Genomic DNA, 26,298 nt, shown 5'->3' with positions numbered 1-26,298 from the left:
AATGTTCAGAATTGATCATAATGTAGGATACCACGTAAGATCCTAATGTTCAGAATTGATCATAATGTAGGAGGAGACCATATAAGATCCTAATGTTCAGACTTGATCATAATGTAGGATACCACGTAAGATCCTAATGTTCAGACTTGATGATAATGTAGCAGGATCCCATGTAAGATCCTAATGTTCAGACTTGATCATAATGTAGCAGGATCCCATGTAAGATCCTAATGTTCAGACTTGATCATAATGTAGCAGGATCCCATGTAAGATCCTAATGTTCAGACTTGATGATAATGTAGCAGGATCCCATGTAAGATGCTAATGTTCAGACTTGATGATAATGTAGCAGGATTCTAATGTTCAGATTTGATCATAAGGACTTGAACCCCTTAGTCAGTATCCCAATATGGGATTGAATGGTACAGGGGAAACTCCATGTCTATTTCAGTTTGTCATAATATAATACAAACAGATATTATATTGTTGAATCTAATCATGATTAATGAGTCACAAATTGATGAGTAAATCATGTATATAATGGTGATGAAGATGTGGGATCGAGGTGTGTGATGTTGGGGATCGTGTCCCATGTTATCCAATCAGGTGTTGTATCCCAGCCGTGGGACGCGTGGCCTCCTCGTTATGTCCCTTTATGTAAGGCGACTTTGCTCCACTTTACCTCGACCCCATGGCAGTCCTCTGCTGTGCCGGGTTGGTGTAGGGGGGGTGAGGTGGGCGGCGGGATCGTCCCAGGGGAGCAGTAGTATCCCAAGGTGGAGGAAGCATGCCAAGCTGGTCACTCTGGGCTTTGGTGTGGGGGCCATAGTTGGCGGGGGTTATATGTACGACATCTACAAGAAGGTCACCACCCCACTGGCCAACCCCTCTGAGGGAGGGGATTACATCCTCCATCATAAACCTCCCACCTTCAACCCCGCCAGGAAGGTACGTTCAACCAACTCATTCACCAGGTTTAACGAACGACCAACTGCTTGATTGAACGTGAAACTCCTTCACTAGGTCTAATGAAGGACCAACTGCTTGATTGAACAAGAAACTCCTTCAATAGGTTTAACGTGGAACTGGTCAACTTGGTTGAACAAGGAACTGGTTGAGTAGGTTTAACGAGGAACTGGTTGACTTGGTTTGACAAGGAACTGGTTGGTTAGGTTTAACGTGAAACTGGTTGACTAGGTTTAACGAGGAACTGGTTGATCGGCTTTAACGAGAAACTGGTTGACTGGGTTTAACGTGGAACTGGTCGACTTGATTTAACGAGAAACTGGTTTGATGGTTTAATGTGGAATTGGTCAACTTGGTTTAATGTGAAATTGCTTGACTAGGTTTAACATGAAATTGGTCGACTTGGTTTAACGAGAAACTGGTTGACTAGGTTTAGTGTGGAATTGGTCGACTTGGTTTAATGAGAAAGTGGTTGACTATGTTTAATGTGGAACTGGTTGACTAGGTTTAACGAGAAACTGCTTGACGAGGGTTATCATGGAACTGGTTGACTAGGTTTAACGAGGAACTGATTGACAAGGTTTGACCTGAAGGAGGAACAGGTTGACCAGGTTTAACGAAGAAAGGACTGGTTTATTAAGGGTTTGAAGGATTGCTGGTGCATGACAGCCGTTAATATGGGAACGGAAGGCAGCAACTTGCAGGTGTTAATGCTGGACAGTGACCTTTAACGACACTTCTGCCCCATATGGTTGGTCTAATGATTGGGTCATATAGAAATTCAAGGGTTAGACATGCATGACGAGGGACCAGGATGCATGACAGGTGATGTGCCTGAGGGACCAGGATGCATGACAGGTGATGTGCCTAAGAACAGTCTTGGATCATACTTTATTCTTGATATGAATGATATTGAAATGTCATTAGTGCTGTTCTGATTTTTTATTTCATGTTAGCTGATATGGCAGGGGCAACAAAGGCCCTCATGGAGGACATTCATTAACGATATATATATATATATATATATATATATATATATATATGGATGGGGTTGTAAGGGAGGTAAATGCAAGAGTCCTGGAAAGAGGGGCAAGTATGAAGTCTGTTGGGGATGAGAGAGCTTGGGAAGTGAGTCAGTTGTTGTTCGCTGATGATACAGCGCTGGTGGCTGATTCATGTGAGAAACTGCAGAAGCTGGTGACTGAGTTTGGTAAAGTGTGTGGAAGAAGAAAGTTGAGAGTAAATGTGAATAAGAGCAAGGTTATTAGGTACAGTAGGGGTGAGGGTCAAGTCAATTGGGAGGTGAGTTTGAATGGAGAAAAACTGGAGGAAGTGAAGTGTTTTAGATATCTGGGAGTGGATCTGTCAGCGGATGGAACCATGGAAGCGGAAGTGGATCATAGGGTGGGGGAGGGGGCGAAAATTTTGGGAGCCTTGAAAAATGTGTGGAAGTCGAGGACATTATCTCGGAAAGCAAAAATGGGTATGTTTGAGGGAATAGTGGTTCCAACAATGTTGTATGGTTGCGAGGCGTGGGCTATGGATAGAGATGTGCGCAGGAGGATGGATGTGCTGGAAATGAGATGTTTGAGGACAATGTGTGGTGTGAGGTGGTTTGATCGAGTAAGTAACGTAAGGGTAAGAGAGATGTGTGGAAATAAAAAGAGCGTGGTTGAGAGAGCAGAAGAGGGTGTTTTGAAATGGTTTGGGCACATGGAGAGAATGAGTGAGGAGAGATTGACCAAGAGGATATATGTGTCGGAGGTGGAGGGAACGAGGAGAAGAGGGAGACCAAATTGGAGGTGGAAAGACGGAGTGAAAAAGATTTTGTGTGATCGGGGCCTGAACATGCAGGAGGGTGAAAGGAGGGCAAGAAATAGAGTGAATTGGAGTCATGTGGTATACAGGGGTTGACGTGCTGTCAGTGGATTGAAGCAAGGCATGTGAAGCGTCTGGGGTAAACCATGGAAAGCTGTGTAGGTATGTATATTTGCGTGTGTGGACGTGTGTATGTACATGTGTATGGGGGGGGGGGTTGGGCCATTTCTTTCGTCTGTTTCCTTGCGCTACCTCGCAAACGCGGGAGACAGCGACAAAGTATAAAAAAAAAAAAAAAAAAAAAAAAAATATATATATATATATATATATATATATATATAGACCATTGGAAGCTCATGAGTGTGTCATGGTGAGGAATGTCTGCTGATGACGCTAAGGTATGCCAATCATTACGCATAACTGAACAGCTTCAAAATGATCTGTTTGTTTATGATGGTCACTCGACCAGCAGATGTTATCTAATGTTGGTAAATGTAAATATCTTCATGTTGGGTTAAGTGACAGAAGACGAGTATATGCTTGATGACTGGATTGCTGGAAATTCTGACCAAGAGAAAGATTTGGGCCTGATAATCCAGAAAATTATAGTCATTCGTCAAGCCACGGAAGTAGTGAAATGAGCAGAGTGATGAGGAAGATACATAGAATCTATATAGCCCAAGGTTTAAGAAAACTTCAAATCTTTGGTAGTATGATTACATCTTGAATACGTAATACAGCAGGGGAAATCCTGCGTACAAAAATATATCAACTGCAGTGAAAGAATTCAAAGACGTTCCACAAGAATGATTAAAGTTACAGGTAAATTACATAATGAGGAAAGATTAAAAGAAACAATATCATCAAAGTTGTGAAGATTGAGGTCTGATATGTTTGAAGTTTTTAAGACTTTGCCAGTCACTGAAGGTTTGAAAGTCGAAGTTCTTGCAAGTTAAGTGATGTTACCCAAACTCAGGTCCACCCAAAGGTCTATGAACTATATTGGAGACTGGATTTAAGGAAACATTTCTTTGCTCAGCATCTCTTTGATAAATGGAAATATGTTAATAGAAGTTGTTGAAAGTGATAGTATTAAATGATCATGTCAAAAACAAAATCATTTTTTTTTGCCAGTAAAGGTGTTCTATAGAAGATAGCTGCTTGCCCCCATCTTGAGGATAGTGAGGAGATGCGGTGATTACTCAACTTGTTGCAGGATCTGGTATATGGTACATACATCGCCTACAGCTGACAGTTCTTCCCATAATATTTACTGGCACTTCTACACTGATAATTTGTCCGATAACATTTGCAAGCAGATTGATTGAACCAGCCTAGCCTAACTTATGATTAGGGACAAAGTGTCAATGGAGTCTGCAGAATGTGTTATGATATTCACAACTATGGCAAAATTAGATTAGTCACACAGCCCACTGATAGTGCTACAAACCTTGTGATATCATATGGTCAAATTGTAGAAGACAGACGTGCAAGAAAAGAATTATAGAATATAACGATTTGGGTACCAGTGAAAATCTTTGACAAACTGTAGAGTACATGTATGGTTTGGCACTTGAGTTATAACACCTCATACTCCATTAATTTTAAGTTTTTGTAAAGTGAGAATGGCCTTGAAGTAGAGGGAAACAGTGGGTAAAACTCAAAATAAACAGGTGAGTGGATAAGTTTTGCATTTGTAACGTTTTCTTTCAAATTTAGTCAGCAGTGAAGTCAGGACGGTTGCATACAGCAGCCTGATGTTTTCTAATGATATGCATGAATACGTTAGAAAAGTGACTCTCCTGCTGATGGCTAACAATAACATTACCCCGGGGCTTGTTTGGTTGCTGTAGAGTTTTCATTGGTTCATATGTCAATAGATATACCAAAAGATGTTGTAATATAAGAGAACTTACCTGTGGAGTTTAGATGCGACTATTTTCCACTATTGATCATGCATTCAAATGAATTTTGCCATGCATTATAACATTTGAATTTAACTGAATCCAAGTTCAGCATTTATGTTAGGTGAGTTCAGGTGTCTACTTAGATTTAGGACTCAAATTCGCATGTATAAGATCTATTCCGCACAAGGTCAGATTCCTATATCTCCATAGACACCTGAACTCCATGTTAATCATCTGTACGAAAGGAATTGGTGGCACTTTTGATTGCCATACTTGTTTTAGTAAAGTTGAAATTTCGCTAATAATAGCATCGCTAGACATCTGAAATAGACAGGTTATCTGTATGTTTTTATACTTACTAAGTATTGTTTAACCCTACATTTACCCTTGGCCTTCATAGCCATGCTGTAAACACTTTATTAATATCAAAAGATCAGTTTTAAGAGTGAAAAAGGAAAATTCCACATACTTAAATCACTTTACTGTAGCACCAACAATTCCACTGGTAGATCTTTCTGGTCTCTAGCTAAGGGCATTGCTGAAAACTCCTGTTGTTCTACCTTTCCTTCACCTTCCTGTAGTAATGATGCTATAGCTGTCTCTCTCATAGACAAAGCAACTCTCTTTGGTTCCCATTTCTCCTCTAACTCTACTTTGGATGACACTAACATTTCTTCACCCCCTGATGCTCCTCTTACTACTCCTATTCCCCTCATGATAATTTCCTTTTGGACTCTGAAAAGTGCTTCTCCCTCTGGACACAAGTGAGGCTTATGGTCCTGATGGCATCCATTCTTGTGTACTGAGGGAGTGCACCTCCAGACTTGCACTTTTGCTTTCTCATCTGTTCCTGTTTAAAAACCTGAACTTTTCCTTCTCAGAAGCATGCGTTGGTACATCCCATCCCTAAGAAGAGTGAGTGTCAACCCAACAACCTATCATCCTGTTGCTTGACATCTATCCTCCTCTCTGGTTGATCTATCTCCATGGTTCTTGATGGATCAGCCTCTACCCCTATCTCCGTCAACAGTGGTGTTCCTCAAGATTCTTTCCAATCCTCTACACTTTTTCTCCTTTTTATCAAATAACCAAATGTACTCATATGCTAACAAAACAACACGACATTCCTCCACATCCTTTAATTCTGCTTCATCTTCTGCCATGCAGTCTGCATCTCATCTTGACAACTTCCTCAACAAATTCAGACTTGGACAAGATATCTCAGTGGGGTAGAAGAAATCTAGTTCAGGTTGATACCCACCAAAACCTAGTTTCTACCCATCTCTTTGTCAAACACTCCTCACAACTTTCTTCTCTCTTTTGATGGTTCTGTCATTCCCTCTCTTGACCCAGTGAATAAACCTGATATTACTGTAACATCCACTCTTTCTTGGAAACCCCACATTATGGAAATAAGTAAGTCTGCCTCAAAGAAAGTGGGAGTCCTGTTTGTGTCTTTTTTTTTTTTTTTCTTGTGAACCATTACTTCATTTATCCAAACAATTGATCTGTCCTTGTATGGAGTACTGCTTTTACATCTGGGGTTTTTCTAGCTCTGCGTCCTTCCTTAACAGAGTTGAGTCTAAAGCAATCCGACTTATAGACCCTCCTAGGCTCACTTTTAAATTTGACATACTTGCCTTACGCTGCAGTGTTTGTTTGTTTTCCTTCTTCTATACATAGGTATTACTTTGGCTTTGCTGCTAAGACCAGGCTGCTTGTGTACCCCTAATACTAGATAGACCACGCAATACTTGGCAAGCTGCTGAGTCACATGATTACTGTGTAGTCATTGGCAGGTCTAGGCAGTTTTGATATCTGTTTCTTTCCATACACCTCGAATCTTTGGAACTCTACTCTCTCTTGTATTTCCCATTTTAAAAGACAAGTTTTGCACTTCCTTCAAATTTCATAAATGCTAGCCTTGTTTCTTCTTTTTCCCATTTATATTGCGTTTTGTATTTTAATTAAAGCCCAGCCTTGCTGTAGACTTTTGTCCATCATAAATTTATTCTGAATACTCTGCACTTCCTAAACCTTCCCTCTGTTTGTCCATGAATTTCCCCATTTGTTTTGTCTCTAGTATTAGAGTACCATACCATATCATGCCCTTTCATATCCCCCTTACCCTTGTCCCACAGTTTCATAATCTACTGTAGGTCCTTCCTTAGATGAGAATTATTTCATATTTTCTCGCATGATTTCTTTTCACGGTCTTTAATTTCTGAAACTTGCAGATCACTTGGTTCAAGGTCATTTTGTAGGCCAATAACTTATGAGTAGGAATATGTATGCAAACTAATCGGAGTGGATTATTGTATTTTTTTATTCATGGTAAAGTAACTTGTATGTGATTAAAGATTTGTTATTTTAAAGCTCATGTACAGTAATTACAGTTTGAAAAAGAAAATATTCATTTGGGAATGTTTATTTCAGATCCAGATTCCAACAGACTCGACTGGCTTGAAGATAACCCTGTTTCAGTATCAGACCTGCCCATTTTGCTGTAAAGTTAGGGCATTCCTAGACTACTATGGCTTTTCTTATGATGTGATTGAGGTCAACTCGGTTACTCGCACACAGACAAGATGGACAGATTATCGCAAAGTTCCCTTTGCTGTTGTAGAACTTCCTGGATTAGACACTGTATTGGTAAGCTGATCATTGGTAATCAGGGATTTTTGTAAGATGTTTGATGGGAAAGGATCTCATGGTAAGTAGGTATATATAGAATTATATGTTTGTCAGGTTGTGTGCGTGTTAGGGAGGCAAAAATAGCTTCCAAATAATGCTTGTCCTTTTGGAAATGGATGCCTGTGAGTGTAACAAGATACACTGGATGGCCAGCCAACCATTTAATTCTGTTTCTTCTCACTCATGCACATCAGACTTGTAAGCAGTAATAATATTTGATGAAAGATCGAGAAATATCGCTTTCATTGAACTTTCTGGTTTGGATGCGAGAATATACAAGCATGGCTTAGATAGGACAAAATGTGTGAAAATTAGCAACTGATAGCTTAAACAGTCATGTATAGTCAGTAGTATATGCAGCTGCTAAGCAATCCCTGCTGTCTTTGAACTGATTTTTAGTGAATTGTAACTTGAGGCAGTTGTGAGTGAATCAATCTCTGAACATGACAGTCTTCAAGTCGACAGGAAACATGTGCTCAAACTAACAATAACCCTGCACACCAATTAGAATTTTTTATTTAACAGAACTTGAGTGCCATTTGGCTGTTGATAAGAGTAGATGAATCATTTCTTGAAATTCTATACCTTTCTTCAACTATCTGTACTCCTTCCATGAGATTGTAGCATTCTGTAACCCACGAGCCCAGATCCTGTACTTAAGGGGTTTCAACATTCATCATATACAGATACTGGGGGATTGAAGCCCTTGCATTCTACATTCTCAATGATTTAGAGCAAATTGTCTCCCATCCTACCCATATTCCTGACTGCTGTGACCACTCTTCTAATATTCTGGACCTGTTTTCACCTCTAATCCTTCAAGCTTTACCTACGCAATCTTGCCCTCAGTTGGTTCATTAGACCAAACTTTCATAAATATATCTGTTTTAAACAGCACTTCCCCTTCAGCAGCCCCTTCTAAACGAAAATATTGGTACCTCAACAAAGCTGATTGGAATAACTTACAAGATTCTTTTCTGATTTTCCAAGGGTAAATTACTGTCTCGTATGTGTTGATGCTTCTGTCTATGTCAAACCCATAGCAGAGGTTATTGTTGCAGGAGTGGAAACATTTATCTCCACTTCCTCCAAGACGACCCCTTCTTCCAATCCATGGTTCACCCATTTCTGTTCTGAGGCCATTTAGGCAAAGGACCAGGAATATCAGTCTTGGAAAAACTCTCCTTCCTTTGACTCGCATTCAGCATTTATCACTGTCTGTAATCATTGCAGGTACATTATCACCATTCTAACTGTTATCCTGTTGTTTTGATATCTACCATTTCCAGTCTTTGAATCCCTCCTCAACTCCCATAACGTTAAACATCTTGAATCTCACAGTCTTCTCTCTGAGCACCAGTATGGCTTTCGTAAGGGAAGATTCTTCTTTACCACCTTGCTAATGTTTGGTCATCATCCCTGAAAGATTTTTGGAGTTCCTGTGCAGCTGCCCTTGACATATCCAATGCTTTTGACAAGAGTTTTGCATCAGGGTTCCATCTCTAAGCCCTCCATGCTTGGCTTCCCTCCTTCATTTTGCTCCTTTGTATCTAGCTTCCTCTCTTTCCAATTTATCTTCATGGTTATTGATGGATCAACCTCAGCCCCTTGCTCCACTAAATAGTGGTGTTCTTTTTATCAACAATTTCCTTTCTTCCATAAATAACCAAATGCGCTCAAATGCTCATGACTCTGCATTCCTCCACATCCTTCGATTCTACTCCTGCTCTCACTCGATCTGCATCTTTTCTTGACACAGCTTCCTTAACAAAAATCAAACTTGGACATGATGTCAGTGGGAAAGACAAAAATCTGTAATCTATTTGCACCTTTGGAGATATGTTAATTCAGTTGGGTAATGTGCAGATTTTTACAACCCTCAGGAATAGGAAGCATAGGCAAGGATTTTACAAATGAGTGAGCTTCTAGATTAAAGAAAAATACTGGTTTGGTAAATACTGGAAAACTGTAAATAAAATGGAAGTTCCAGTTCACAAGAATGGTCACAGAAAGTTGAGAAGAGATTTTTCATCTTTGAAGTGGGAATATCCTCTGAAGGTACTGCCTCTCTGTCACCGCAGCTTTGAATTTCACCACTTGTGGGGTAAGCGTTAAGTTTTCTTTAGCCAGGACTCTGAGATTTATGTCAGTATAGTTCATGAATGATGAACACTTAGGAGCAAGTGATCCTGTAAACAGGTCATAGGCATGTGTTGAGCACCCAGGAGCCAGGCATGTGTTGAACACCCAGGAGCTAGGCGTGTGTCAAAACACCCAGGAGCCATTGAACATCTAGACAGCTCATAGACATATATCAAACACTCAGGAGTATTTGACCTCCTAGGCAGGTCTTACGGTTATATCAAACTCCCAGGAGCCAATGACCACCTTAGTAGGTAATAGACATATGTCTTCATAGTTTAGATTTTGTTCAAGTACAGAGAAAAATCATAAACTTCAGATGTGATTTTTGGACCTCATGCTTACCATTTTGTTTTTTTATGTATATTGTGCATTGATGAGGCATCACCATTTTTGGAATACACAGACTTCTGATAGCATTATACAAAGTCTCGTATATGTTACAGTTTATTGTGAAGCACAATGATTACCCCACCTTGTAGGTAATATTCAGTAATAAGGAAAGTTTAGGGTTTCATAGTTATAGTGGTAAGATTCGTCACTCACAGGCATCTCAGACATGATCGGGCATATTTTCATGCGCAGGTAAGGTGTTGGATTTTAACTACAGTGTGACTACAGGATTTGTCACAGTCACACCACGGACCCTGCAGGAAGATTGCTCATCTCACAGAGGTATCAGCTCCGTGAAAACTGGGAAGTTTGTTTTGTAAACATTGAAATCAGGGGTTTATGAGGTGAGATGCAAGGAGAGTTATCATTGATCATATGCAGTTGAGACTTTTTTGTAGAAGGAATGGAACTGGAAGTATCATTTAATATCTTAGCGTTGACTTTAAAGGAAATGATGAAGTAACGTTCACTTTTTCAGGCTTGATGCAAGTTTAATTATCTTTAAAAAGGCTGTATGTTGTTCATATCCAGTTTCATTATGTGAATTGGAAGGGAATTTAATACAAAAAATAGGTGCTTAATCGTGAAAAGTTTAAGTTTGGTATTTTTCTTTCAACCATGTGCTTTCTGGTCAGATACTCCTCACATCATGCCTGAAAGTATGAAAGAATTAGCCTTAAGTTGGATAGCAATATTTGTGTGCAAGAAGTAATGTAATTGATAATTGAAATATGTTTGAAATAAGGTTATTTCATATTACCAATTAATTTTTAATTGTCCCCAGAATGAGTAGATATACCTGATGAAATAATGCATAGATAATTTCAGATTCATCTAACTTAATTTGTTTCAAAGCCAAAGATATATAGAATATTAGAATTACAAGATGTACCTTAATCTGTCTTAGAGGCATTGTTATATACTGCATTATCTTTATCATGAAAGCAGTGTTATAGTGAATGCATGAACACCAATAACCATAAGCTTTATTTTGTGCAGTGCTTTTTATCATCAAAAGACCGTCATTTTAAAATTTGTGATGTATTTTTTCCTCAGCAACTGAAGGATAGCACAATGATTATATCGGTGCTTCTTTCATTCCTTCACAACAAGACAGAAAGTTTACAAGATCTAATGAAATGCTTTCCAACCGTGGCTTATACAGATGAGGAAGGAGAAAAACGTATTGAAATTATGAATCGGTACTTTCTGATGTATGGTCAGCACCCTCCAGGGCGCTCGAAGGAAGACATAGTGTGAGTTTCCTTTTTAGTTATTATTATTGTAGGTTAAATTAAAAGAATTACAGACTATTATTCTGTCAGTTCTTTTTTAAGTCATGCATGATTTGTCCCAAGTTCAGATCAGTGTGGTATTTTTAGAAACATCTTCAAATATTTCAATTGTCACCATCTCCTCATGATCAAGTTTTTCATTTATGTTAATTCCCAGGTTCTTAACATTTACTTCACTCTGTTTCATTTTCTGTTGGGGCCTTGTTCTGGGTGCTGAGGTGTTGATGATTTTCCTAGGTTTCTTTGTTCAGATTTTTCTTCATGAAATTCCAAAAGGTTCTCATCTTTCTATTTGCATATAGCATCCATCTTTTTGTATATTTTACTGTCTTATTTTATTCTCTTGCATCCTTATATCTATGCCTGATATCATGTAGATAGTAATACTAGGCAGCAAACGATCAGGGAGATATATTACGAGTATTACCCACCTGGGTATTGGGGGATTTAGTGACATCTGCTCAGTGAGCTAGCACTGTAATGGTTGTCACGTTGCACCCCTCTTACCTAGGTAGCTGTCTTTTCTTTCTGCCTCACTAATATGTGGACTACTGGCATTCTGTCCTCAAACATACAATTTCTCCTTGTCATATGTAACACTCGACAACACTTAACTCATGCAGCTCATTCTTCATAATTCTAGATTTTCCTGCAGTTAGCACCATGCACTAGCCCTGCTTTTTGGCAAAATGGTAGAAGCAGTAGATAGAAGTTGTAGGTGAGAACATTTAGTTAGGAGCATTAGGTAGAAACATTAGGGAGGAGCATTAGATTGAAGTAGTCATTAGGAACATTAGGTAGGAGCCTCTGCACACCGCACCAGACTTGCCCTCTGCCATTGGCCTGGTAAGGGTGAGGCATAAAGGCTAAGAAGCAGCTCTGGAGTTCTGTAGTTATGGAGACCCTGTTGCCGTGGCCACCCTTTGAGGGAGTTCTGGTTGGAACAGGCATCAGAGATATAGATAGATAGATAGTTAGATATTACGTTTATAAAGAGTATTAAAGTTGTTGCCATTCCTTGTAGTACACCCATTGGCACGTCTTCAACAGATGTATTTCCATTTGCACCCAATGTGAATTTGTTATCAGCTAGAAACTCTTTGATCCATTTCCTGGTTTTTCCTTTACATTTTGTCTTGCCTATTTTCTTAAATAGTACTTTGTGGTTTATTTTGTCGAATGCTTTTGCAAAATTGAGGAAAACCATGTCCTTGCTCTTCACCTCTCATTATTGTGTCATATGTCATTATCGTGAGCTAGTTGTTGCATTTGCATATTTTTATGTGGTACAAATCCTTGCTGGCCTTTGTTTATGAATTCATTGTTATAAAGATGGTCCAGCATGTTTATCACTATCTAATTTCTTTATTTATGTGTGATTTTAGGTGGACTGGTCTACATTTTGTTGGCAGTAATGAGGATGCCTCTTTATGTATTGGTGTTACGTATGCAATTTTATGTTTATCTGTTTTTTTGATTTAGTCTATCCTTTGTCTCTTCAGCATTGTTAGATTTTGCAGTTGTTTTCTTTACCCATTTAAGAAATATTGCTAGAATTCCATTCGCCTCTGGTGTTGAGTTCTCTTGAAGTTGGTAAATTGCTTCAGTTGTGTCTCTTATATATTCATATCTGTAAGTGTATGTTCATCAGTTACCAAATATTTCATTGTCTGTACTTGAATCTCTCTTGCACTAAATACTGACTTATTGTATGTTTCTTAAGTAATATTTGGCAAATTCTTTATCGGTAATTTAGATGAATGTCATCCACTTTAAAAGGTCCACTATTTGATTTTTTCTTTTTTTCTTTGTGTGTGTAAGTAGGACTATTGGATTTGGATCTTTAGATTACTTTCTCTTCATTTATTCTTTATATCCTTCTGTGTGACTCAATTATTTCTCAGTTAGCATTTCTTACTTTTTCCTCTACATCTTGCACTTCCTTTCTGATTATTGTATACCTTATATATATATATATAGAATGTAAGATTCATATTTTTACATAGTATTTTTTTTTTATTCAGAGAAGAACGCAAATGGAGGAAGTGGGTGGATGATGTCTTGGTGCATGTTCTTTCTCCTAATGTTTATCGCACTCCAAAGGAAGCATTCCAAGCATTTCAATGGTTTTCTAAGGTTAGTATTAAAAACTAGACATGTTTCATAAGCATTTCTTTTTTTTTATTTTGAAGAATTCCTTAATGATGGTCTTGAAATATTTCTTTTAAAATTTTATATGAAAAGCAAAGGTGACATGGTATGCTACTGTAGGAACCATTGGGGTGGACAGAAAAGTATTACTCTTGTATGCCACTATGTCCATTACTGGGAAAAGTATAAGTTGTTGAAAAATGGTAAAGATGTGAGCTTCATGTTTAGATTGTGTCAGTAATTTTGTTTTGTTTTGGGTGTATTATTAATGTTAGATTAAGTTCACTGTTGATTTCAGTTGATTTGGGAGAAAATGAAGTTCTCTCTCCACAAGGTGGTCCATTGAGTTTGGTTAAAGAGGGAGCTCTGCTCTCTCTCTCTCACTCTTTCTTCAGGCTCCAGTAATGGAAAAAAGTCCACATCAAGGCTGGGCCTTAATTGAAATATAGAGAGAATTATGAAAGGGAAAAGGAAAAGACAAGGGAAAGTGTTTATGATTTTCTGAGGAAGTGAAAGACCTGTCTTTTGAAATGTGCCAAGTCATAGATATTGGGAAAGTCATGAGAATGTAGCTTTGACTTGTACGGAAAGAAGCAGGTATCAGAATGGCCCACCCTTGAGTTGCTGATGGCCACACTGTAATTATGTGACTCAGCAGCCAGCCCAGTATTGTGTCATCTAGCTAGTGTTGTGAGCACCCAAGCAGCCAGATCTTGGGAGCAAAAACCAAAGTAATACATATAGAAGAGGGGAAGTAAACCAGCTTTGTGGCATAGGACAAGGGGTGAATTTTGGAAGTTAGCCTGGGACAGTTTATAAGTTGGACCACTGTCAAGTAAGGATGCAGAGCTAGAACCACCCTAGATGTGAGAGCAGTACTCGATGCAAGGACGAATCAGTCCCTTGTATAAACAGAGCAACTGTTCAGCAGAGACGAAGTTTTGACTTGTAAACAGGACACTGAGTTTCTTAGAGGCAAACTTAGCTATTTCTGCAATGAGGGGTTTCCAAGAAAGAGTGGCTGTTACATTACTACCAAGTATGTTCATCAAGTCAAGAGGTGGAATTACATAACCGTCAAATGAGAGACAAGAGTTGTGTGAAGCTTTCGATATAGAGATGGGTAGAAGCTGAGTCTTGGAGGCATTAAACTTTACAAGATTTTGTGTACCTCACTCAGATATTTTGTCCAAGTTTACTGAGGAAGCTGTGTCAAGGTGAGATGCAGATCGAGTGAGAGAAGAGGGAGCAGAATTGAAGGATGTGGATAAATACAATGTTGAGTCGTCTGCATATGAGTGCATTGGATTATTTTTGGAGGAGAGGAAATCATTGAGAAAAAGGAGAAAAGTGTAGGGGACAGGACAGAACCTTGAGGGACACTGCTGTTTATGGAAAAAAGGGGAGAGGCTGATCCATCAACAACCACAGAGATAGATCTGTTGGAGAAGAAGCTAGATATGAAGGAGCAAAGTGAGGGAGGGAAGCCAAAAGACGGGAGCTTAGAGATGAGACCCCAATGCCACAACCTGTCAAAAGCCTTAGATATGTCAAGGGCAACTATCTATGATTCCCCAAAATCTTTCAGGGATGATGACCAGACATTAGTAAGGAAGGGAAGAATATCATTAGTAGATCTCGTCTTATGGATGCCATACTGGTGATCAGAGAGAAGTCTGTGATTTTCAAGGTGTTTAAGGGTACGGAAGTTAAGGAGGGATTCAAATAGTTTGGGAATGGTAGATGTCAAAACAATAGGACCATAGTTAGAGGGGTCAGAATGGTCACCCTTCTTAGGGATGGGATGTATCAATGCATGCTTCCAAGAAGAAAAACTTTTGGCTTTTAAACAGGAATGGAACAGATGAGCAAACACAGGTGCAAGTTCAGAGGCACACTTTTTCAGTACTTAGATATGGATGCCAACAGGACCATAAGCATTGCTTGTGTCCAGAGAGACAGTCCAAAAAGAGATTACGGGAAAGGGCATAGGATTAATAAGAGGAGCATCAGGGGGTGAAGGAATGTTAGAGTTATCCAAGATGGAGTTAGAGGAGAAACGGGAACCAAAGAGAGTTGCTTTGTCTACAGCAGAGTCAGCTATAGTACTGTCAGTATAGAAAAGTGAAGGAAAGGTAGAACGATAGAAGTTGCAAGAGATGCCCTAAGGTAAAAACTGGAAAGACCTATCAGTGGATGGCGAAGAGAGGGTGTCCAACTTCCTTTGAACAAAGGAATGCTTTGCTTCATAGACAACATGCTTTCAGTGATTATGGACTGAAATACCTGATTCCCCATGCTTGAATGGCCTCAGAATAGGAACAGTTGAATAATGGATTGGAGGAAGAGGGGATAAATGCTTCCATCCCCGCATGAATAATCTCTGTTATGCATTTGGCGGAGACTTAAGCATCTCCACATAAGAGACAATGATTTACCCAAGGAAAGTCAGAAAAGAAGTTACATAAGTTATTCCAGTCAGCTTTGTTTAGGTGTCTGTATATATGCTTAGAAGGGGCTGCTGGAGGGGTAGGTGCCATTAGAGTAGGTACATCTATGAGAGCATGTAAACCCACCAACGTCCTTCAAGGGCAGGATCACTTGGCATTAGCACTGCTTGCCACTGTGTCCTGTATAGAAGAAGGTACGTATCACAGATCCATAGCTGTTAATATTAGTTACAATCATGGTGGTCAACATAAGAAAAAAGAAAGATATATAGATTCCACTCATCCTTCGAACAAGTAGTTAAATCATATAAAGCATTAAAGGGCATGATTGTTGGTGGGTAGTGGTTGGTAGGCAGCCAACGACCAGGGAGGTATATTATCAGTACTATCCACCCCTGTATCAGGAGGGTTAGTGAAGGCTGCGTAGCCAGCCAACACGTCAGTAGTTGTCAAGTTACACTTCTCTGACCCAGGCAGCTGTCTTACTTTCTGCCTCACCCACACATGGACTACTGGCATTCTGCCCACAAACATACAATCTCTCCTTGCCATACATAACACTTGACAACACAACTCACACAGTTTATTCTTCTTAATTCTAGATTTTCTTGCGGTGAGCTTTATGCACTATCCCATACTGTATTTTGGCAAAATGGAAGGAGCAACAGAAAGAAGTAGTAGATAGGAGCATTAGGTAGAAACATTGGATGGAGGTAGTAGGTAAGAATGTTAGGCAGGAGCATTAGGTTGTACTGGTCAGTAGGAACATTAGGTAGGAGCCTCTGCAAACACTGCATTAGAGTTGCCCTCTGCCAGTAGCCTGTTCAGGATGGGGCACTAAAGGCTAAGAAGCAGCGCTGGAGTCCGCTAGTTATGGAGACTCTTTTGTCTTGGCCACCCCCTTGAAAGAATTTCAGGTGCAAACAGGTATCAAAGATATAGATATATAGATGGATTGTTGGAGTAATTATCTTCATTTACTCATGGTCAGTTTAAAAGATAGTAAACCAGTCTTTAGAACAACAGGTGGGATCCAAATGCATATCTTCAAGTATAGTAATGGGTGAAAATTCCATTCTGCCTTGTTGCTTTTGTGTGATATTATCTAGTTCTTTTACATTGTGTACGACACAAGTGACTTTTGCAGTTTTGGCTTCTTACTCGGTATCCCAAGCTTACCCTGTTCCTTCACCATTGAGGATAGAGTTTACAGTTTCACTGACATCATGTAGTCAGATATATTTTCCTATCCAAGAAGTTTTCGTAATACATGTCCCTTTAGATCAGAGTCCTCCCTTCACCTGATTTATGTATCCGCAGAAACTAGATGGGACTTTATCTGTGCCATTACAATTGCAGTTTCCATTACAATGCTTTCATATACATGCAGTTTCCATTACAATATATGCTTTCACACACACACACTTATGGAGCATCCATCTTTTTAGGGGAGGACAGTCCGTGATATTAGTTGTTGCTCCTTTCAAAAACCTTTCAAGGATAATGCAGTCGGGAATGACCGTTTACTCCACTAGGAGTATCACCATTTTCCCAAGCTGATTAGCCAGTGCGCCATGACAGACTGACTTCACTTCAAAGGGGTCATGTGTGAATATGATGTGGACAGTACACAGATCTGGTAGCTCATTGGATTCATCCAGCCTCAAACCTCTTTTTGTATTACTGATAGATTTCTTTATTGTTGCAGGTTGGCAACTGGGAGGAACATTTTGCAACATGGGAGCGTTTATTAGTTGTTTATGTTGGAGCAGCTGCCATGTTTGTAATTGGCAAGAACTTGAAGAGAAGGTAATGTAAAACTTATTATAGACACTATGATGGTTAGATATCTTTTGGATGCAGATGTAGGTGGTTAAGTCATAGAATTTGTTATTTTATGATTTTTTTTCAACAAACATTGTCTTCCTCAATCACTTTTATGACTTATCTAAGAGATAGCATCATAGATCCCTTCACAGAGATAGAATACCAAATATGATATAAATATTAACTGGCTACCAAGAGCTCTTTGGTCATGAGCTGAGTTGACTGCATTTCACCTTTCTGCACACTAATTGCCACTACTAACCAGCAGTTTATCATCATGTAACTTGGGTTTTAATGAGACTCACTATTGATATCAAACCAACCAGGTCTTGAGGAGTGACCTCCTCATCCCCAGCACTGACTGATGCTGAGTGAAAGTTGGTTAAGAGTACAGGGAAATAAGTTCATGGGGGTTATAATGAGAGTAATCTTCGGGAGGTGGATGATCATTAGCGTTTATGTGTTAGGAAGTAAGGGAAGTAGAGATGACAGGAATGATTGTTATGAGGTAATGATTGTTATTTTTTAGTTTTGACACAGGGAATTGAATCTCAGTGTTAGTGGTTTTGAATGCTAGGGAAGGTGACGAGGCGATTGGGAGTATGATCACAAGTGTGGATACCCTCGTGTAAGAAAGAATGGGGAAAAGCATGATGACTTTTGTGCTGAAAGTGAAATGGTGATAAGGAATATATGGTGTAAGAAGAGTTGCATATGTAAGTGTACGTATATGGGTGAGTGGTTCTGGAGGCTAACAGGAGGTATTTAGGGGAGCAGTGCTTGTGTTAAGTTGAACTTGTGGGTGTACAGAGGGTAGGACATGTATGTACAGAAAAACTTAGCCACTGGTGAAATGAAGTTAGCAAGTGAAAAAAGTAAAGGGAGGCATATGACTGATGTGTGCAAGGAAACGTTTGAGTGGTAGGTAGTACAAGAGAAATTGACAAGAGGTCAAAAGAAAGGTATGAGAGCTGGAAAATGAGTGCTAAAGAGAGATAGGAGGAGTTTCTGTGAACTTAGGTAGATAAGAAAATTTTTTGGAAGGAGTTGACTAGCATAAGGAGAACAGTAGGATAGCTGAAATGACAGGGGGAAGAGGAGATAGGGAAGTGGAGACAGACTAAAAAGCATTCGACAGGATGTGGCATAAGTCTTTGCTTACCAAACCCCCTGCCTATGTATCTATATCTCTGATGCCTGTTCCATTCAGGAACTCCCTCAAGGGGAATGGTCGTAGTAAAAGAGTCCCAATAACTGGTGAACTCTGTTCCTGCTTTTTAGCCCATATTGCCTCACATTGTATGGCCACAGGCAAAGGGTAACTCTAACGCATTGTTTATAAAGACTCCCACGTAATGTTCCTACCTACTACTTTTACCTAATTTTCCTACTTGATACTCCTGTCTAATATTTGTACCTGATTTTTCTGTCTGTTGCTCCTATCATTTTGCAAAAAGGCAGGGCCAGCACATAGCGATCACCCCTGGAAAATGTGCAGTTACGAAGAATGGGTTGTGTGAGTTAAGGGTTGTCAGGTATTGTGTGTGACAAGGTGAGATTGTCTGTTTATGGTCAGAATGGTAGCAGTCCACGTGTGGGTGAGGCAGAAAGTAAAAGACAGTTACCAGGATCACAGGAGTGCAACTTGACAACCACTGAAGTGTTCTCACTTCACAGCCTTCACTTAGCTTTCTGGTACCCTGGTGGGTGGTTATAGCAATATACTTCCCTGGAGGTCCTGAATTCCCTTCCATAGGTTTTTTTGCTTCTCTCTTTTCTCTGATGCATAGTTTCCTCACATTTTTCATTGCATTAGTTGTTGATGGAGCAGTTTACCTCTCTTGTCGTATCAGTTGTGGTGTTCATCTGTTTTCAGTCCTGTCATCTTATGATTTCTCAGTAAATGATCTCTTCTCTAGTTCTAACCCTCTTCACTCATGCTGAGATTTCATTCTACATACTCTAACTCACCTGTCCTCTCCTCCTCACTTTAATACTTGTTCTCTCGTACTGATCATATTTCCTCTCTCGGTTCAGACCTTTGCAGCATTTCATGTTGGGGGAGCAGTAACTGTAAACTTTTATAATGCTAAAATGCAATTTATTTCTCTACATCTTCCTAAGAATCATTTGTTTCCCTGTGATCAGTTTGAAAACACCACAATTCAACTCTGACAGTATGAACATGTTGGGCATAACCAGAAAACCTCACTTATTCAACATCCCATCATCTGCTTCCCAAAAGTTGGGAATGTTGTATAGGCGCAGTAATTATTTTTCATAAGAACATGTGTTTCACACCTACAGGAATTTACTTTTCTCAAGTATGGAAAACTGTTTACATATATTGGTTGGTTAATCCCCCACTGTTCTGTTAACTGCAGTGGAATCCAAAGCCTTTCATCTCATTGATTCTGCTGGTATTGTCTTTTTCAATTATCCCAGTCCATGTGCTATGGTGTTGCCACACTCTCTCTATTTTGTATTATTTTGGCCATTGTTTTTGTAAATTGTCTGCATATGTTCCCACCAATAAAGTTTTGTACTTGTGGCATGTGTTTGGCTGCTGCTTCCCTTAGCTTCTGTGTGGAGACTGGCCACTCGAGATTTGGTTGTTATGAAACCTCCTTCTCCCCTGGAACACCTAAGCTGTAGAATTCTCCTCCTTTTTTTTCTGTCTTTCCCTCTTCATATAACCTTTCTTCTTTAGAGGCAGGTCTATAAACATTTTTGGAGACCTAATTATTTTGTACCTTCTTTCTCTTTATTTTTTCTTTCACCCTATATGGTCTTTGTTAGGGCATGTTGTTTGACCATGCCATGTTAAGTAATCTATCTAATCTTCCTATATCTTTCAAGTCCATTCCTTACAGGAACTCCCATCAAAGGGATAGCCATGGCAAAAGATTTTTTTTTACTTATCCCTGTCCTTTCATGCCTCCCTTTCATACTCCATTCCACACATTCTTCTGTTTCTTTTCCTCCGGTGCTATTCCACTCTGTTTCTGTGTCAGAGGTGGCCTTCCTCTCACACCAACCCCTTTAATTGTATTATCATACACTCTCTGGCTTTCATTCTTGACATGTGCCCAGTGCTTCTCAAAGTATTATGTTTCATCTACTCTACAATTCATTCCCATTGTATTCCTTGCCATATCAGATCTCTCATACACCCCATCATTACTTTCTTCTCCATCTTGTCAATCACTTTAAAAAGATATATTATGAGTATTCTGTAGTGCTGCAGTGTGAGAGATGAGAGGGTAAAAAGAGAGAAGACATTGGCAGCCTTACACAAGATGTAGTGTTCTCAAGTGGTAGATGTGATTGGAACTTGTTGAATTGCAAAAGAAAGATAGTATTGTTCTTAGCAAGTCAGGCTGCTAGGCACATGTAAGGCCCAAGATGTTAGAATGTGTCTATAATTACGTAAAGGTAAGGGGAACAAAACGAATGTTTAAAATACAGAGATAAAGATTTGTTAGATATATTTGATAGGTGTATGAGAGAGTTGAGGTTAAGGGAATGGTGGTATACACTGAGTAGGTGAATGGAGAGGAGAATAGATAGTTAATGTGAACTATGTATGTAGGAAATACATAGAGAAAGAGAGGAATTTGTAATTTACATATATGGATCTGATTAAGGTTTAAAGTAGGGTTGATAGAAGTATGTTATGGTTCATGATATGGGTATATTGGGTAAAAGGAAAGTTGCTAAAAGTTGACGAGTTTTTCTTAGTGAAAGTAAGACACTTGTGCTGGTAGGAAGGGAGGGTGATTGGTTCCTGGTGAAGATGGGTCTTTCTTAAAGTAAACCTGAGTCTGTTTGAAGATAGTGCTCCTGACATGATTTTTTTTTTATTTCAAGTTTAGGGCATTGAATGCAAAAGTAAAGATTAAGATAGTTATATTGGAATGAAAATGCCTGAGGATATGAGTTGTGAAGTGAGGTGATTATGTAAGAAATGAGAAGTGCCAGAGTCAAGCATGGTAATTAGTGTGATCTGATTGAGAGGAATGATCATGGAGTGCTCAAATCATGTTGGTGAGAGGTGTGCATTGGATAAGATATGCAGTGATGTGGTATTTAGGGTGACTTGCCGTCAGTGGGCTAAAAATTGGCTTACGAAGCTAGTCAGTGATGCAAACCCTGGACCTTGTCTGTGGGGTTCCTCCAGCTTCAAGGCTATGCTCTATACAGGAGCAAGATAAAGTGGGCTCCTTTGAATTGGGAAGGTTTTCAATGAGGCTGTACACCTTTTTATATAATGCAGTCTCTTTGAAGGTGATTTCATGACTGGTATTTCCATTAGCTGGCAATACCATAGAACACCAGTCATGGGAAGTGGTGGAAATAGACTGTGGAGTAGCTCAGTGACACTTGAATTTTTTTTTTATGCAACAGAGCAACTTAAACAGTGAAGAACTGTATGGCACACTTGTCTCCAACTCATTCCCCTTTCCCTCTTAGTATTACCTGTAGATCCTGTTGTTATCACTGATGTTGAAGTAACCATCCATTTCTGATACACTTATACTATATGCATGTCATTCAAATACATTTTCCATGGATAGCTTGCTTGTGTTTCAGAGTTTTTTCCTAAACAAGGATTTTAACAATTTGAAGTAGAAAATAAGAAGTACGCATTTTTTATTGAGAGACTTTATATTTGTAAGCCAAAAAAATTTTCTAGATGAATAATACAGAACTTTTTGACATGAAAATTCTGTTTTTTAAAGCAAAATAGAATGAAAAGGTATAGGCTGTTAACCAGCAGGGTTAGTGAGACACATAGGCCTTCCCCTGTCAATGAAACCTCCTTGTCTTGGGGGATAGAGCACCTCACAGATCTTGCTCCATTGACAGGCACGCTCTCTGGTTGTTTTTCATCTAAACCAAAATTGAGAAGATGAACACAGGTAATTTGACCAAAAAAGTTAAGATAATTTCATTATCATAATGTCTGTAGTCAATTTTTGTCCCACTGTTAACCAAACTGTCATTAGTCATCTGAGGTAGGATCCATTCAGAGCTCTGCGATTTTCTCCTGGTCTTGTAATGACAGCTCCTTAGTTCACCGGAAAATGAACTGACTGGATCACAATCCTTGTCAAAGTTTTGCATAATTATGAAGTAACATTTGAAACTACCATGTAGCCTTGAAGATGTCTGGAAATTTGGTGAAGCACAACTTTGTTGTTTCATCAGAAGACATGAAATTTATAGGTAGAAATCAGAATTTTCTTGTTTGTCCCATGCACCTTAATGTTCATCATACTCTGATAATTGAATATGTCCACAAGATATGCACTTTACCACACCGAGAAGCATCACATGGTAAATATTTTTTTACAAAATCAAAAACTTTTGGCTCATTCCAGAGTTTATAAAAACACAGGAGAGAATTTTCCTTCAAGAGAGCTATTGCACTTCTCTGTGAAGGAGGAAACCCTGATTCTTTGCTCCAGTGTTTTTACACAAAACTGCAAACAAGCAGGATTTTAAAAGAACTAACATGATGTAATTCACAATCTTCAGTACTAGGTTTATTATTACTGCATTAGCACAGCCAGTCACAAAGAAAGTTGACCTCATCCTTTTCCTTAACTTCTCTTTCAAAAGTCATTGAATTCCTTCTCAACTATATTTTTCTTAAGCATTTTGAATCTTATAGTCTTTTTTCGGATCATCATTGTGGCTTTAGCAAGCCAAGAGCCATTGACAATATCCTTTCCTATTTTACTAACGTCTGGTCATAATCTCTAAGAACCTTTGTAGAATCCTATGTAGCTATTGATAGATCAAAAGTTTTCGATATGGTAATAGATAAGGACTCCAAGCTCGACTTTTTTTTTTCTGTCATTCCGCATTTTATTGCTTCATTTATAACTTCGATATCAATTGTTATCCATGGATCAACCTCTTCACTCTGTCCCAGCAGTGGTGTCCAGCATGGTTCTGTTCTGTTGCCTACATTCTGCTTGCTTATTACCATTTATTTTATTTCTTCTACAGATAACCAGATGCATCCATATGCTGATGACTCAATGTTGTATTTCTTTACATCCTTCAACTCTCCTCCATCCTCTCCTGCTTGATTCCTGTCTTGTTTCACCACAACTTCCTATGTAAACTTGGACTTAGTACGATGACGACATCGTGGTTAGGTTTGATATTTCTAAAACTCAGCTTCTGCCTGTCTGTTTTCCTAAAACCCTTCACAGCTTTCCTATTTCTCTTGAGATTTTTAATTCCATTTAGTACATGGTAAACATACTTGTTGCAGAAGGTTGTAAGTGTTGTATGATTTGTGTAAGTATGGGTGGTTGAAGGTAAATGCAAGTAAAAGTAAAGTAATGGTGTTAGAAGGAAACAGTGAAAGTATAGATTTTGCAAAACCTTCTAGTGAAAGTATAGATTTTCCAAAACCTTGTAGTGTGGGAGAAGAGAGTGTACTAAACTGTGTTATATAGAAAAGGGGGAAGAAAGATGGGAAGAAGCGAGAGAATTTAAGTATTTATAAATGGAGCCGTCTTGGGTAAGTGTTGAGATATGGAAAGAAGATAAGGGAGAGATCAGTACAGGGTAGAGTCACTGGGTCACTTAATAGAATAATGAAGGATAGAGGTGGAAGTGAAGACAGGATTAAGGGACAGCATAGTCCTCCCAACCCTGACCTACACAGCTGAAACATGGACATGGAATGAGTCACAAAGGTCAAGAATCCAGGCTGTGGAAGTAGGTTGTCTGAGAGGAGCATGTGGTGTGACTAGATGAATGAAGAAAGAAATGAAAGGGTGTATGAGAGATGTGGTGTGGCAGGGAGTGCAAAGGGAATGAATCGTGTAGTGGTAGAAAGGGCAAAACATTATACTTTGAGGTGGTTTGAGCATTAGGAAAGACTGCATGACTGGGAGTTTACGAGCAGAGTGTATGATAATATGATTAAAGGAGTGTGAGTGGAAGACCACCTCTGACATGGGCAAAAAGGGGTGGCGGAATATTGGAGGGAGAGAAACAGAGGAAGAATGCGTGGAATAGTGTATGCTAGGGAGGCAAGTAAGGACGGATAAGCGGAGACTCTTGACATGGCCATCCCCTTGATAGGAGTTCCAGGAGGGAACAGGCATCAGATATATAAATAGATAGGTAGGTGGGTCGCATGCAGAGCACTCATTGCATGTCTTACCTATTGAATTATACTATTTTTCTTTCAACATTCCTCTTGTGTAGTTACGAATCCAAGGATCGTCAGGGACTGACTTCAGCCGTGAGTCTAGATTTCTTTTAAATGTTTCTGCAGTCACTTCTTGCATGTTTTGTAATTTCTCATGGTCAGGGGATATAAATTTGTCCTCATTGGAGGACAGAAGAAAGAGACTTCATGATGCCCTTTGATTTTTAGACATTGTTAAATGTGAACAGGTACTTATAAGTAATGTGTGTTAACTGTCATTGAAAGAAGTAAGTAAAAGCGTGTTAGAAAAGATGTGAAGTACTTTTGTGGATGAACAGAAAAAATGAGTGACAAGACTGTGATTACAAACATAAAAAGTTTTATGATTTTAAAAAACCCATAAATGTAGAACTCCCATCCCTTACTTTACACATAAATAATTACTTGATTTATATGAAATGCATAACGAGTACGATTTTTCAAGTTGCTATTTTTTTTCCAGGCATCAATTAAAGGATGATGTGAGGTTGTCATTTTATGAAGAAACCAATGTCTGGTTGAAAGCCCTCAGAAAGAAAGGCACAAATTTTATGGGTGGAGATCAGCCAAACCTGTCAGACTTAGCAGTTTACGGTGTGTTAACTGCTGTTGAGGGATGTGAAGCATTTAGAGATCTGAGGCAAAACACAAGAATATCTCAGTGGTTTGATCGTATGACTGAAGTTGTTAAGCACCATGGAGGAGCCACACTTACACAAGAGAGAGGAAACATGGAACATAAGGAAGACCAGCATTCATCTGATATAGTTAATGTTTCTAGTTCGCAAACTCAATAAAATGTTGAATATATTGACTTTATTCAATGTTTATTGAACTTTTTTACTTATTGTAAATATTACAGTATTTAATGTAATATATCACAGTCATCTTTATTAGATCTTCATTTCTGTTACCTATTGGCCTAATTAGTTGCTCAAATATTCAGAGTATGAAGACAGCTTTGTAGAAGTGAATGAAATTTGATGAAATATTAAAAGAAATATTTTCAGTCATAAGAAAATCGTACAATTAGAAGAAAGAGGACAGGGGTCTGGTGGTTAGTCTTATTGATAAAGGTCGAGTGCAAAGAAAATAGTCATCAGTAGTTAACTCTTCTGACATTACAGATGTTGAAACAAGTGTGTTTGCAAGATAACATTTATATGAAAATCTACTTTGTCAGTTTTGTTAAGAATATTGCTCTGTTTACTGGGAATTCTTTAATTTGATAAGTTTGGACTCGTGAATTTATCTTTTAAAGAAAAGGTATTGTAAAAGTCTTAATTTTGATAAATATGATTAATCATTGATGTTAGAATTTCCAGATCTGACCAAATGAAAATTTAACTGAAAAAGAATGTAGATTTTCCAAATCTTTTCCTAATGTAAATACTATTTTATGAGTACAATATTGGATTAAAAGTTTAATGTCGTAT

The 26,298-nt window shown here is 38.8% G+C and overlaps 1 protein-coding gene across 1 annotated transcript; it reads left to right on the top strand.

Moving 5' to 3' along the window:
* The first annotated feature begins 437 nt into the window (after nt 1-437).
* Nucleotides 438-26,298, top strand: Su(P) (prostaglandin E synthase Su(P)). The gene is made up of 6 exons (XM_071661866.1): nt 438-948; nt 7,128-7,343; nt 10,977-11,176; nt 13,240-13,351; nt 17,525-17,625; nt 25,326-26,298. Exons 1-6 carry the CDS (start codon nt 592-594, stop codon nt 25,657-25,659), a joined length of 1,320 nt encoding a protein of 439 aa, XP_071517967.1. The 5' UTR covers nt 438-591; the 3' UTR covers nt 25,660-26,298.

The sequence above is a fragment of the Panulirus ornatus genome, chromosome 5, assembly GCF_036320965.1.
Source record: "Panulirus ornatus isolate Po-2019 chromosome 5, ASM3632096v1, whole genome shotgun sequence".
In the NCBI taxonomy this organism is placed as follows: domain Eukaryota; kingdom Metazoa; phylum Arthropoda; class Malacostraca; order Decapoda; family Palinuridae; genus Panulirus; species Panulirus ornatus.
This window is presented reverse-complemented; position numbering and strand designations above follow the sequence as displayed.